At 33.4% G+C, this 15,382-nt stretch overlaps 3 protein-coding genes across 6 annotated transcripts; 1 reads left to right on the plus strand and 2 right to left on the minus strand.

The window, feature by feature from the left end:
- Nucleotides 1-1,044: 1,044 nt before the first annotated feature.
- Nucleotides 1,045-4,928, plus strand: LOC141717655 (uncharacterized). The gene has a single exon (XM_074519821.1). It carries the CDS (start codon nucleotides 1,776-1,778, stop codon nucleotides 4,674-4,676), a length of 2,901 nt encoding a protein of 966 aa, XP_074375922.1. The 5' UTR covers nucleotides 1,045-1,775; the 3' UTR covers nucleotides 4,677-4,928.
- Nucleotides 4,929-5,249: 321 nt separating this feature from the next.
- On the minus strand, nucleotides 5,250-8,301 carry LOC141716633 (F-box/FBD/LRR-repeat protein At1g13570-like). The gene is made up of 4 exons (XM_074518824.1): nucleotides 8,184-8,301; nucleotides 6,211-7,098; nucleotides 5,957-6,115; nucleotides 5,250-5,873 (listed from the first exon to the last, which is right to left on the minus strand). Exons 2-4 carry the CDS (start codon nucleotides 7,090-7,092, stop codon nucleotides 5,550-5,552), a joined length of 1,365 nt encoding a protein of 454 aa, XP_074374925.1. The 5' UTR covers nucleotides 7,093-7,098; nucleotides 8,184-8,301; the 3' UTR covers nucleotides 5,250-5,549.
- Nucleotides 8,302-10,766: 2,465 nt separating this feature from the next.
- On the minus strand, nucleotides 10,767-13,411 carry LOC141717656 (F-box/FBD/LRR-repeat protein At1g13570-like). 4 transcript variants are annotated; one of them, XM_074519823.1, is made up of 5 exons: nucleotides 13,134-13,408; nucleotides 12,270-12,445; nucleotides 11,561-12,098; nucleotides 11,307-11,465; nucleotides 10,767-11,217 (listed from the first exon to the last, which is right to left on the minus strand). In XM_074519823.1, the coding sequence occupies exons 2-5, from the start codon at nucleotides 12,437-12,439 to the stop codon at nucleotides 10,891-10,893; spliced, it is 1,194 nt and encodes a 397-aa protein (XP_074375924.1). In that variant the 5' UTR covers nucleotides 12,440-12,445; nucleotides 13,134-13,408; the 3' UTR covers nucleotides 10,767-10,890. The 4 variants fall into 4 exon arrangements, 3 of the variants coding, with proteins under 3 accessions (XP_074375924.1, XP_074375923.1, XP_074375925.1); XM_074519824.1 differs by having other exon boundaries at nucleotides 10,768-11,217; nucleotides 11,561-12,026; nucleotides 13,134-13,407; XM_074519822.1 differs by having other exon boundaries at nucleotides 11,561-12,445.
- Between the last annotated feature and the right edge of the window lie 1,971 nt (nucleotides 13,412-15,382).

Consider the following 15,382-nt stretch of genomic DNA (forward strand, 5'->3'; position numbering starts at 1 on the left):
AGTTGGTTGGACAATAATCAGTCTATAAGCTTAATGATAACTCTGTGCTTTGTGTATGTTTCAATCGAAAAAGTAGTTGAAAGATAGAATAAAGCAGAAGGATAGATTGTTTATGTGAAGGTAATTTTTACAGACAACCTTGAATTCCAGAGCATGCATATTTGCATAGTGGAAGTAATTGTCAGATAGACAAGTGAGTAAAGCACTTGGGTAATGTTTATCTTGCTGTATGAAAAACTTTGCTTCTTTGTCTGGGGCTCTTTGGGGGGGGGGGGGGGGACAGTTTCCAGTGGGCTATAAGTTACATATTGATTGTAAATTTTAATTCAAATCAAACATATCCCGTATATCTCATTTGGAAGTAGGGTCTGGGAAAGTAACATCGCTACTCAAAGAGTAAAGAGATTGTTTTTGCAAAGATCCGTCTGGTCGACTTGATACATCTTGATTGTCTACGCTTTAATCCTGAAAAAATAGGCCAAGATAGAGCTAGTAGCCATGAAAACCAAATGACATAGATGTTCTTTATCTAGGAAAATTATTGTTGATGTTAACTTGTTTATCTTTACATTGTTTGTATTTTCTTTACAGAATCTTATTTTGTATATTCCATTCCCTCTATGTGTTGCAATATATTATGTCTATTAGGTTCTATTCTCATACATTTCTTGTTAGATTATATCAAAATTGTACTTGTTATATCCTGGATTTCAGATTGACAAATTGATGTTGGTCTCCACTATTCTAAAATTCTCTACATGTGTTTGGTTTTCACCTGTGTTTTCTTCTTATTGTTAAGTACAGATTAGGTGAGAGTTGGTAATTTAGGGAGAGTTAATAGCAAAACTCCATACTTTACTTGTTGAGAGAATGTGGCATCAAAAGTCTCCTTGATTTTGATCATAATTAATTCTCATGAAACTATCAAGAAATCGAAGTCAAAAGCTTCTTAAGTAATGGTGAATAAGGGTTAATTATTGAAGATTTAGTCTATTGCACCATCAAGTACTTGTAATCAGTTTATCTTTTGTGAAAGGATGATATCATTTTGATGCTGTTGTGACCTCAACAAGGGAGTATAGTGGATTTATACCTAGTAACTTGAAACTTTGTGGTTTGTTTGTCTACGTATCTTACAAGTCCAAACCAATGTAATAGTTTAGGAGTATATTCAGATGAATCTTACTGTTCTTTCCTTGATAGAAACTGAAATGATGTTAAAATCTTTATGTATAATCCTTAGAGAGAGCCCCACATTTTGGAGTGTTTTTTTTAGCCAGGCACAAGTTGTTGGAGTCCCCCAATAACTTTTTGTTTATTTTTTTCTGCATGGCCATCACAACACCTTATCTTCGTACATTTCCCATTCCAAAAGTTACAGAAACATGCTCCATAGTTCCATGATTGTCTTTAGAAGGGGAAAAATTCACCAACCTTTTTAAGAAAATATATTAATTTAGAAGAGCTAGAGCAAGGCAAGAGGTTTTACAGTTAATCATGCAGTTAGTTACTTGCATAGTTACTGTTTAATTTTCTTAATAGGATGATTAGGAACCCCACATACAAACCTATATAACCCTGCTGCTCTTTAAAGTTCAGTAAACCAAATTTTTCTCAATGTGGATTAGTTCTTGATTAAAGTTGTATCTTTGCAATCTTCTTGTCATCCTAAGTCTTTGCAATCTTCTTGTCATCCTAAGTCTGTCGAACTTGATCATGTTTAGTTGCTGAGTATGTCAGAGTGAGCCCCTCTCTGTTTATTCTGATAACTAGAGATGATCACGTCTTTGGAAAGTAGCAATCAAATGTGTTATTTGATGCTTAGATTCTCGATACTTGTTGCCATTTCTGTTGTGACTCTTGCTGGAGATCCAGCTACTGATTCATACTGGCTTCTGAGGATTAAATCAGAGCTTGTTGATCCTGAAGGCGTTCTAAAGAACTGGTCAACAAGTAATGATTTGTGCTCCTGGAATGGATTGGTATGTTCAGAAAATCTTACTCGTATATCGATTCTGAATCTAACTGGTTCAGGGTTATCTGGTTCAATATCTCCTGAATTGTCTCGTCTCTCTTCACTTCAAACAATTGATTTGTCAATGAATGATCTCACTGGCTCAGTTCCTCCAGAGCTTGGACAGCTTCAGAATCTGAAGGAACTACTTCTGTATTCAAATTCTCTCTCCGGCATGATTCCTCCAGAGATAGGCCTTCTGACGAAACTGCAAGTTTTGAGAATAGGAGATAATATGTTATCCGGTCAGATTCTTCCAGTTATTGGCAATTTGAGCGAGTTGAGGAATTTGGGACTTGCTTTTTGCCAGCTCAATGGAAGCATTCCAGCTGAAATTGGTAACTTGAAATATCTAAATTCTCTGGACTTGCAGAACAATAGTCTCAGCGGTCTCATACCACAACAGATAAGTAGGTGCATACAGCTTCAAAGATTTACAGCAGCAAATAATAGGCTTGAAGGAGATATTCCTGCTTCAATGGGAAAGCTTGAATCATTGCAGATATTGAACTTGGCTAATAACAGTCTTTCTGGATCAATTCCTGTTGAGTTGGGCGATCTTTCCAATTTGAAATACTTGAACTTGCTAGGAAATAGACTGAGTGGTTCAATACCATCGGAAATCAACCAACTGAGTCAGCTCGTGAGTCTAGACTTGTCAAGCAATAATCTGCAAGGAGCTATTGTGCTCAATTTCCAACTGAAGAACCTTGAGGCTCTAGCTTTATCTGATAATTCTTTAAAAGGTAGCGTTCCTGCTGACCTCTGTGTGAAAGATTCAAATCTGCGCTATATTTTCCTGTCTCAGAATAAATTATCTGGGAACTTTCCATTAGAGCTACTGAATTGCTCTTTACTTCAAGAAGTTGATCTCTCTGATAACAAGTTTGAAGGAGAACTACCAGCTGATTTGGACAAACTAGAGAACCTGTCAGATCTTGCACTAAACAATAACAGCTTCAACGGAACTCTACCTCCTCAAATTGGTAACTTGAGTAAATTGATGACACTTTTTCTTTTTGGAAACAAGATGACAGGAAAAATCCCAGTTGAGATTGGGAAATTACAACTCTTGAGTACTTTATATCTCTATGACAACCAGATGTCAGGAAGTATTCCAAAAGAGATAACAAACTGCTCAAGCTTAACTGAGATTGACTTTTTTGGGAATCATTTCTCAGGTTCCATTCCTCCAACAATTGGGAAACTCAGCAATCTGAAATTACTTCAGCTGAGGCAAAACGACTTGTCAGGGACCCTTCCTCCAAGTTTAGGAAACTGCAAAAAGCTTCAAAGATTAGTTTTGGCTGATAACAGGCTCTCGGGGTCACTGCCACCAACATTCAGATTCCTTTCTGACCTTTTTCTACTTACTCTTTACAACAACTCATTTGAAGGTCCCCTTCCTGAATCTCTTTATCTCTTGAAAAACCTCAAAATCATCAATTTTTCTCACAACAGATTCACTGGTAGCATAGTTCCACTTTCTGGCTCAATTTCCCTCTCCATATTGGACTTGACAAACAATAGCTTCTCCGGTCCTATTCCTTCAAGACTGGCCATGTCAGAAGATCTGATCCGGCTGCGTCTTGCACACAATTTTTTCACAGGCTACATTCCTTCTGAATTTGGCCAGTTCATGGTGCTCAACTTTCTTGATTTGTCATTTAACAATATCTCCGGAGAACTGCCACCTCAGCTATCAAAATGTGAAAAATTTGCTCACCTTCTTCTCAACAATAATCAATTCTCTGGCATGATTCCCACATGGTTAGGAGGGTTGCAAGAACTCGGTGAGTGTGATCTGTCAGCTAATAATTTCAATGGAACGATACCAGCAGAACTTGGTAAGTGTTCAAAACTACTCAAGCTCTCTCTTCACAGCAATAAACTTTCAGGCAACATCCCACCCGAGATTGGAAACCTTACTTCTTTAAATGTCCTAAACCTTCATAGAAACAATCTTTCCGGATCCATTCCTCCAACAATCCAGCAATGTAAAAAGCTCTATGAACTGAGACTTTCCAACAACTTCTTGTCCGGTCCAATACCACCAGAATTAAGCACACTTACCGAGCTTCAAGTGATTCTAGACCTTAGTAGAAACTCCCTCTCTGGAGAAATTCCATCTTCCCTCGGAAACCTTGTGAAATTAGAGAGACTAAACCTCTCTTTTAACCAACTTCGCGGACAAGTTCCATATTCCCTTGGAAAACTGACCAGCCTTCACATGCTCAACCTTTCAAATAACCATCTTCAAGGCCAAATCCCATTAACTTTTTCAAGATTCCCACTAAGCACATTCCTGTTCAACGACAACTTATGCGGCCCACCATTAGTATCCTGTTCACAATCATCTTCTTCTAATGAGAAAAAGTGGCTATCAAATAGTCAAGTTGCTGGAATAATAGTGGCCATTGTGTTTACAGCTACAGTTATATGCTTAGTATTGCTTTACATAATGCTAAGAATATGGTGCAACTGGAGAAAAGTCTCGATTTCAAGTTCAGAAAATGGTAGAACAGAGAAAGAAAGACAAGAGGAGAAGTGGGGTAATGGAAATGGTGATGCAATAAGGAGCCTTGATCAGTATTGGAATGTAAACACCATGGAAAAGAAGGGACATTCTTTGACACCATCTTGCATTTTTAATCTTGGATGAATCATTATTTGCAAGGTATTAGTTACATTTGTTTCTGTTTAGATTTTTGTTCTTGATTCCTTAATTTCGTGTTTGATGATCCAAAACGTGCATGCATGCATGCTAGTTTGTTCTAGTTGTGAAGGGGATGAGCACCAAAGCTCATTTTTACAGTTCTGTAAAACAGTTATAGAATCACCGCCTTTAGAATATGCATTTGTTTGATTGGTGGTTGGGAAAAGCAAAGTATAATCAACAGCATCTATTTTTATTGATCTTGACCACTCTATTACATTATTTTTATTTACTCACAAGTTTAATTTTCAAGCTCTTCTCGGATTTTCTGTTAAAATGGTAATTTTACTATCAATGTACAACAATGCAAAATGTTACCTATGAACAAATATACTGATCTGTGTGTTGCCGGAAGGAAGACTGATGCGGTATTTCATGATTTCTACCGAAAATGATGCTTTTGTTAATAAAATATCACATCATCAAATGGTTGTTGTAAATGTTTATATGATTCTCATTTAAATTAAACACTTGTGATAAAAGAAAAGATAGACAAAACAAAAGTAGGAAGGGGTCGTATACATTTTCAGTACAAGAATTTGTGCTTTTTTCCAAATTGAGCGAATGCTAAGATTATGCTAAAAGCCGACAAATTCTTTTGACGCCCTTACAACTCCAATTGAGATGCACCAAAAACTGATACGTTATAAATGTCACACTTGAATAGATAAAATCCCGCAAAGTAACACTGCGGTAACAAAACCATACGAGTAAACGAGTAGAAAGGTTTAGCTATCTTACAAAAACATACCTAGGACACAGGTTTTAACTTTTAATATGTAGAGCAGAGAGCAGAAGCCAAAATCTCGACTGACAAGGTTAACAGTAATATAAACAGTAAGCACCAAAATCATCCATATCATCGGAAACCAGATGTTGTTTAATTTGCACTCTTGAAGAAGCTTTAGGATATTGTAACAACTCTCTTAACCTCTTTGACGCTGCAAATCTCAAGGCTCTGCTGAAGTGGATGAACATTGTTTTCAGCAAAGGGGAGCTGGCAAGAAGAAACTTGACTAGCTCCAACTCAGCTGTGAGACCTTTGAAGTCACTGAGGGTGACAATTTCAAGATTATCCATAGTACAGGCTTCGGAATCTTCTATCTGATACTTCTCGAGATCATCTTCAATGGTATGCTCAGCCTAATATAGAGAACATATATTGGAATTGACAAACAGTTGCCAAATTGTATTCAAATTAAAATTAAAAGAAGTGCATGACTTACCGAGATACTTAGTTTGCATAAGTTGGGAGCACTTCGAATCAAACAAAGCAAACAAGAAACCTCGGACAATTTATTAAAACAAATGTTGGAGATATTGAGAATCTTTAGAAAGGGCAGTGGTTTAGAAAGAGTTTTTGGAGAGCCTCCTGCAGCCAAAAACTTTGAAACATGTTGCAAACAAAGAGCACAAACAATTAGACGTCGATGCATTATGTAAAGTAAATATAGACAATGTAAAGAGAATTGAATGTTACCTGCATAAATTTTATTGCTATATAAAACTTCTCAATTTTTGGTAAGCTGCCGAGAACCTTATTGACATTGGATATTTCTGTCCATGTCCTCGACTCTTCTAACAAACCGAAAGAATATTCTGTAAGGTTTCCAAACCCAGCTAAAGAATATTCTGAAGTTATATCATAACGCAATTGTTGTAGGCATCTGAGTTTAGGAGCACAGAAGTTGGTAGGGAGTAGTCCGTCACAAAGTATCAAGGTCAATTTCTCAAGCACAGGGAAATCGAAGATTTGTTGTCCAGAAGCAGCAAGATGCTCTACCTGAATTAGCTCAAGATTTGTCAGATGAGGAAATACTCCAGATGTAGGTGCACACGGAAGCCAAAAATTTATAAGCTTCAATTGAGTCAGATCTAAAGAAAAAAAATTATGTGCTGAAGATTCTCCAAGCTCAAGGTCCTCAAGAGCAAGTTGCTTGATACCCTTTCTGGAGAATAGTGGAATCCATTGATCAATATAATCATGAATTATTTGAGTATCCAAATCTTGTTCACAAAAACTAAAGGAGAATTTGTGTATTGGACCATTGTGGAGTTTGAGAATTTTATTTATCACGCTAACAAGTTTGCACGCCTTCATTTCTGGATCATCATACCGAACTAATTTATCCATAATTCTATCAACAAATTCATGTTCAAAGATTAAATGTGGAATCGTAGTCCAGCAATGCCTCCATTTTCTTGACAAAACACTAGTTCTCACAGCATCTCGCAGTGGCAGCAAACCTAAAATAGTTTCTCGTAAGTGCTGAGGCAGCTCACTGATTATATCTTCCTGAGGCAGTTCCCTGATTATATCTTCCTTCACACGACGTCCCTTTCTTCTATTAGATTCTGCCATTCTCTTCTGCAAAAAGAAAAACGCTAACTGACCAGCACACTCCATGGTTCTATCCACTTACCAAATATTATACATATATATGATTCATTAACCAGGTTCAAGATGCATTAGTTAAATTCATAAAAGACATTGCAATTTAAGGTTTATCCCCGTTTAATACAAAATCTTTGATACAACAAAAACTGTAACCCCAATTCCAAATAGTGATACGAAATTGTATATATGACATAACAGAAATTTAGCCTCTACTTCGAGAACCATACAACCTAATTTATATTTACATAAAAGACATTGCAATCTAAGGTTCCCCACATTTAATACAATCACTTTGATACAAAAACACTTTAACACCAATTTCAAAATGCAACACGAAATTGTACATATGACATAACAGAAATTTAACCTCTACTTCGAGAACCATACAACCTAATTTTTACTTACATAAAAGACATTGCAATCTCAGGTCCCCTACATTTAATACAAACTCTTTGATACAACGACAATTTAACTCCAATTTCAAAATGCAATACGAAATTGTACATATGACATAACAGAAATTTAACCTCTACTTCGAGGACCTCACAACCTAAGTTTTATCTACATAAAAGACATTACCATATAAGTTTCCTTCCATTTAACATTTAATACAAACTCTTTAATACAGCGACAATTTAACTCCAATTTCAAAATGCAATACGAAATTGTACATACGACAAAACAGAAATTTAACCTCTACTCCGAGAACCATACAACCTAATTTTTTAAACATAAATACACTAAAAACACATACGAATTCACTCATTTCCTGATTATTCCAACTTACACGAACTGAAATTTAAACTAAATAACTTGATCTTAGGTATAATGGACTTAACAAAATCACTTTGAGAGTACAAAAGGAAACATTTAATTCTAATTGTAATGTGTGTTTCTAATTCTAAACAATCGGAAGCTAATCCACATGAATTTACGAGACTATAAATAACTCGAATTATTGATGAAATTAAATCAATTATAGCAAATGATGAACATTATATATATACACACATGGAGAAACAGTACTAAAATTTACTAGGATTTGATAAACTAACCCTCTTTTGTTATTCTGATGAAGCCTAGTTTACATTTCTTCGAGTTCGAAACGATTACATTAACATTTTACAATAATATATGGCGGTTGAGTTTTCTACTGTCAAATGTCGATCATAAACAGACGCAAGAAAATAATGGCCCGAATATATTATCAATCCAATAACCTGGAAGCTCATTAGTCTGTGATCCAATATATATGGCGGTTGGGTTTTGTAATATGTTTGGGCCCAACATATTTGATTTGGAAATTTTGGTTTAGGTGCATTGCTATTGCAGACTGCAGTATCAGCTTTTTTCTGAAAAGTCTTAAATAACTATTTGTTAAAATTCAAAAGCTGTTTTTCTGAAATATGCTTTTGGCGCTAAAACTGCTGTTATAGAATTTAAGTTCCATAGTTTTGGAAAAAGCTGTTTTTCAGTTTTTGCGGGAAACGGATGCTAATTTCACCATCAAACCTCTTCAAAAGTATTATTTTTTATAATTTTTTATATCAAAATATATACATATTAAAAATATTACCAAACAGTCTTTTAATTTGTTCACCAGCACATTTTTAACCGTATATCAATTTTTAACAGCAATTACAAACGGAATTTTAACCTATACTAAGAGTATATGTACCGGGGAGATCAAAATTTTGATTCATGAAATGAATCAATGGAGTTTAACGTAATTTTTATGCATTGGGAATAAATTGACTTCATCAATTTGTAATACTCCATCAATTCATCAAACTCTCCTTTGATTTTTGATGGAGTTATCAACGGATTTCAATTACTATTCACACCAAAACTAACCTATTTTTAGTAGTATATTAAGATTGTGTCCATCTCTTTCTTCCATTCTCTTTTTAGAAAATCCTTTTTTAAGTCCAGCAAATAGTAATTCATGAATTGATTGAACTATATAGCTACATAAAAGTTGAGTTAAAAAGTTGATTTATTATGAATAGTAATTGATTCCATCAATTTTATCAATGAATTGATGGAGCAAAACCTTTCATGGGTGCATATGCTCTAATACTTTCGTACGTACTAACAACTGTGAGAATTTCGGTAATTGGTTACTGAGAATTTCGGTAATGGGTTACTGTCCATTAAATTATAAATAAAAACTATTTAAAATATACTCTTGCTATTGTATGGGTGAGGAATGTTAAACTAATAATTGGACTAACTTTTTACATTAAATTAACTTAGAAACGGTCTAAAATTTATTAAAAATATTTGACGTTGGCGAATTTGTTGTGATCAGTTCAAAATGTTCGTGCAAATGTACTGCGGTTCAAATATTAACATAACCGAGGTCGGACAAAAAAATAATCAGATAAGTTATCAAATATTGTTCGATTCATTAAATTTTATCTGAACTCGTTAAAAATTCGTTTAAAATACACTTAGTGCTTGTTTGGTTCCACGAGGGAACTAATTTACGTAGGAAGTTATACTTCCTTTATACTTGCACTTCCGTGAAAGTGTAATAAATTTATTTGGTTGATATTTATAGGTATATGTAATTCCTAGGTACTTGTTATCATGTTTAATTTAATTTACTTATTTTATTTTTTCTTAATAATTATTTTGAGTTATTATTATTATTATTATTTCATTATAATATCTATCTTATTGTTTATCTTAATTTTTTAATTATATACAATAAAAAATAATTATACAAAATTATATATCTATTCAATATATTTTTGTATTAATGTATTAAAACATAATTACTAGTATTTTAACACATGACTTGAAATTATTTTTGTTATCATCAATAAATTATAAATGTACATTTTAAATTTTAAAATAAAATTTAGTTGAATAATAATAAAAATTGAATTGTAATAATTATATTTTTAATTACAAACTCGTATGCTAACTAAAATTTTAAATATCAAATTATATTACATGATTTTAAAAATTAATATTATGAAATATTATTTGCACATATGCTATAATTTATTAATATAGTGAGTTAGGTTTTCTTAATTTTTAAATAACTTTAATAACAAATATCTTTCATTTAGACATAAATTTTGGATTTTAATTATTTAATATATGAATTGATTTTATATCCATACATGGGAAGTGTGACTAATCTAGGTAGGGGTGGGTGAATAACTTCTCATATTGTGTAGGCATTTGAAATTTCAAGATAATTCTAATACCCATATTTTGTGTAGCCAAACAACTATATCAATTATTACTTTGCAGGTATTTGAAGTACCATCTAAATTTTTTTGTAAACCAAACGACCTCTTATTTAAAGCATAATTAATTTATATCTAAGTCTCAAGGACTCGGTATTTGTGTCCACCCTGTGGTAGGAGAGGTGAAAACTGAAAAGTTAAGTTCCCCTCGGCCCTCACCAATAATAATAATAGTAAAATATTTATAGAGGGCTAAGAATATTAATTTCTCTGGCTTGTAAAACCCACTACTTCCATTTTCTCATGGGTTTGAGGTTTCTAAATGTTGAATTTTTTTTTATTAGTGTGACCTAAAATCATATTTTTTGAATATTTTTCAATGATGTAATTGTACGGCCGTGAATATTTAGTCAAAATATAATTATTATGAATTCAAATATCCAACCTAAATGCAAGGAAACTACTCTTACCAAAATAACACTCAAGTAATGTAAAAATTCAGTAACAATAGTTTTAATACATTGGCGCAAAGAAGGCATGAGCCAAAAGCTGAACAAGGTTAACAATAATATGAAAAGAAGTCACCAAAATCATCAATATCAACGGAGCGATTCAAGTGTCTAATTTGCAAGCTAGAAGAAGCTGTAGGATATTGCAACATCTCCTTTGACACCGTTACTGCTACATCCTTTTCAATGAATACACTGTAGTGAATGAGCATTTTTTTCAGCAAAGGAGAGCGGGCAAGCAGAAACTTGACTAGCTCTAACTCGGCTCTAAGACCTCTAAAGTTACCAAAGGTGACAATTTCAAGATGATCCAGGGTACAGTCTCCAGAATCTTTTATCTGATATTTCTTGAGATCACCTTCAACTAAACACACAGCCTAATATAGAGAAAATATTATAAAAAATGACAAACAGTAGCTAAGTTGTAGTGACACAGAATAAGATGAAGTGATGGTGCATGACTCACCACAATATTTAGTTTGCACAAGTTGGGAGCACTCCGAATTAAGCACAGCAAACAAGAAACCTCAGACAACTTATCAAAACGTATGTCAGAGATATTTAGAGTCTTTAGGGAAGGCAACGGTTTAGAAAGAGTTTCCAGAAAACGTCCTGCAGCCAAATACTTTGAAACAAGTTTTACACAAAGAGCACAAACAATTAGACATTGATGCATTGTGCCAAGTTAAAAAGGACAATGTAAAGAGATCTGAAAATTACCCGAATAAATTTTAATGCAATATACAACTTCTCAATTTTTGGTAAGCTACCGAAAACATTGGTAGTCTTTGTTAGTGTCCTCCACCCGTCCAACAAACCAAAAGAATATTCTGTAAGGTCCTCGAACCCAGCTAAAGAATATTCTGAAGTTATATCATCACATAGTTGACGTAGGCATTTGAGTTTAGGAGCACAGAAGTTAGTCAGGAGTATACCATCGCAAAGTATCAAGGTCAACTTCTCAAGCACAGGGCAATTAAAGAACCTTTGTTCGGAAGCAACAAGATCGATTGGCTCGACACAAATTAGCTCAAGATTCGTCAGATAAGGAAAAACTCCAAATGTAGGTGCACAGGGAAACCATAGTTTCATAAGCTTCAGATGAGTCAGGTCTAAGGAAGAGAAATTATGTGTTGAAGTTTCTCCAAGCTGAAGGTCCTCAAGAGCAAGTTGCTTGATACCATTTCTGGAGAATAGCGGAATCCATTGATCAATATAATCATGAATTACTTGAGAATCACAATCTTCTTCACAAAAGCTGAAGGAGAATTTAAGAATTGGACCATTGTGTAAGAGGAGAATTTTATTTATCACACTAACAAGTTTATGCGCCTTCATTTCTGGATCATCATACTGAATTAATTTATCCATAATTCTATTAACGAATTCATCTTCAAAGATTAAATGTGGAATCATAGTCCAGCAATACCTCCATTTTCTTGACAAGACACTGGTTCTCACTGCATCTCGTATTGGCAGAAAAGATACAATAGTTTCCCGTATGTGCTGAGGCAGCTCACTTATTAAATCTTCATGGGGCACCTCACTGATTATATCTTTGTTAACACGACGTATCTTTCTTCTATTAGATTTTGCCATTCTCTTCTGCAAAAAGAAAATGTTCACTGACTTAGCGCACTCCAAGGTTTCATCTACTTACCAATTATTAAGTTCGCCACAGACCAGAGTAGATACCAAATATACATTTACGATAGTGTCTGAAATTCACATACTAGGTTCAAGAAGCATTACTAATCAGAAGTAACATTGCAATTCAAGGATTACTAAAGAAATATAACTCGATTCAAGACCATTTGACATAACATACGAAATTGTTCTGCTAAAGCACATTTGACATAACAGATATTTAAACTCTAATTCAAGACCATCAAACACAATTTCATTGAAACACATACACTAAAACACAGACACAAAGACTTACCACTAGTTCCCCATTATTCGTACCAAAATTTATTCTAAAAATTTGAACTCGGGTTTAATGGACTTAACAAAATCACTTTGATAGTACTAAAATGAAACTTTCTAACAAAATTTGAGACATGGGTATCAGAATTCTTGATCTAAATTAGTCTTTTCACGGGTTTGAATTTAAAATATAAAAAAATTAGAGGCAACCCACATGGATTAATGAACTAATTAGACTGTAAATGAAAATCAATTAATAGAAGATAATGAAAATTATTTACTGGTAATGGAAATGTAGAATGGGATGATAAATTCTCAGATATATAAAGACGGTATAAAAAGTTCAGTAGCGTTTTCATAGACTAACCCCCTTGTGTTATCCTGACGAGTGTTGAGAGCAAAGAACTCGGGAGGAGATGAAACCCTAGTTTACCAAATCGAACTCAGTTTTAAGTTATATCTCTCGTAATGTTCGAGAGACTTTTCGATCCTCTATCACTTTTAATTTTTTTTATTCTCCAAAATTGAGTTTGTTTTCTTGAAATTGAGCAAACTGAGCTCAATGCCTTGGTTTCTACGCGATGGTGGTGATAATTTGCAATATTTCCTAGCTGAGCTCCCGTTTACACATGTATTTGCAGTCTTAGTTTGTAGCATTGTATTTATTTGTCTTGTTTATTTAGGATTTGTGAGATTTTAATGATTATTTTTTCTCTTCTTTATATGAAATTCTTTGATTGACATTGTTATACACATGGTTTGATATAACCCAATTTTATATGCCCGATCCTTGATATAAATGATAAAATTATTGCCAATAATAACTTGTTTTCAATTAAATTATATCATGGAGTTGAGTATAATAATGAAAATGGAGAATATGTAGGTGGAGGGTTTAGGTAAGTTGATATGTGTGATGTTGATGAGATTAAGTGTCCGTTTGGGAAATTTTAAAATAAGTAACTTATGACTTAAAATTAATAAGTGGCTTAAAAGTGATAAGTAGATAATACTTATAAGTTAGTTAAGTGTTTGGTTAATTTTACTTATTAGTCGGAATTTTTTTTAACTTAAATGAACTAAAATAAATATTTTTTAAATATAATTATCTTAATTCATGATTTTTAAATTAACTTAACATTTAAAAACATAAATTTGAAAACTAAAATTAATAAAAAATTAAAAAACCATAATAAATTGAGAAAAAGTACGTCATTACTAACATTCAACTTATCAGCTTATAAGTTATAAATACAACTTATAAGTTGGGTCGACAAACACTCATCGATAAGTACTTACGGGCTTATAAGCCAATAAGCCGCTTATTTAGTGGTTGCCAAACAGGCCCTAAGTTTGCTAGTATGTTTGAAGAGGCATTTGGTCCTATAGGCTATTGTAAACTAAGCTGCAAGATGCCAAAAACTTCTGAAGTATTTGTCTTGAAACATGATAGTGATGTAGTTGCAACGTGTGGGAAACTTGATTATACCCGGTTAGTCTATGTGTATGCTGTCACTGTTAAATTTGTTGATGAACCATCACAAAATTATTTGGGGAATGAGCAACTGTATCTCGATTATATTAGTGATCCTAAAAATAAGAATGTTGAAGAAGATGAGATTAGAAAAATGTTAGAGTTAGAGGGTATTGTTGATAATGTTAATGACATTGGTGACTATGGTCATAGGGTGGAAAGTGTAGTTGAAGAGGCTGTTGTAATTAGTGATGTAGAGGATGTTAATGTTAGTTTTCATGAGGATAGTTCTAATGTGGACAACATAGATGATGAGATAACAGCTCTTAGGGAATTAAACTTAAAGTTGAAACAAAATCAAACACAACAAAGTGACAACAACCCTGCATCTCCCCATTCATTTAACTACACTCAGTTTTTTTTTTGTCAAAAATGAAATAATTTCATCGATAAAATTTCGGAATACAAAAGAGTATATCTTCCAATCATAGAATTCATCATCTAATCGAAAGGCACGCAAGTTGCCTCCGAAAGTTTAGACAATAAAATTTTAATGTATGAAATAGATAACCCACAAAAAGGGTCTCGTTAAAACCTCACAAGAGTATAACCCTATGGGGGAAAAACTCAGGAAGGAAAAAGAGTGCCCTCGATTTTATACAAAACTCATAATAACTATTGTCTTCCGATAATAGTAAGAAACTCTCATATCATCAATTTGAAACCAAAACGTTTTGTGCTTCAAGGTCCGCCGTTAGATTGTGCTATAAAGTCTGTAAAAAGAAACAAAGTAGAACCTCTTTCAATTATCCTGAAAATAAAAACAAATGAAACAAGGAAAATATATTAAAACATAAAAACAAATGTACATATAAAAACGACATTAAAATGAAATAAGATATAACCAAACGATATATTTGGTTAGACACAAAATTCTCATAAAAGGATACAATCAGTCATTAAAGACTCGTAAAACCAATAAATGGTCAAAAACCATCATATATGGCACTCCCGTATTGGTACAAATAAGTTATCTCACATGACACACCATTCGATAAATTGAGTTTTAAATCCATTTACTTTAAAATTAAAAGGCCCTTAAAAATCTAAAGAGCATAATAAAGGCACAATTTGAAAAATGT

This window comes from Apium graveolens, chromosome 4, assembly GCF_009905375.1.
Source record: "Apium graveolens cultivar Ventura chromosome 4, ASM990537v1, whole genome shotgun sequence".
Lineage (NCBI taxonomy): Eukaryota > Viridiplantae > Streptophyta > Magnoliopsida > Apiales > Apiaceae > Apium > Apium graveolens.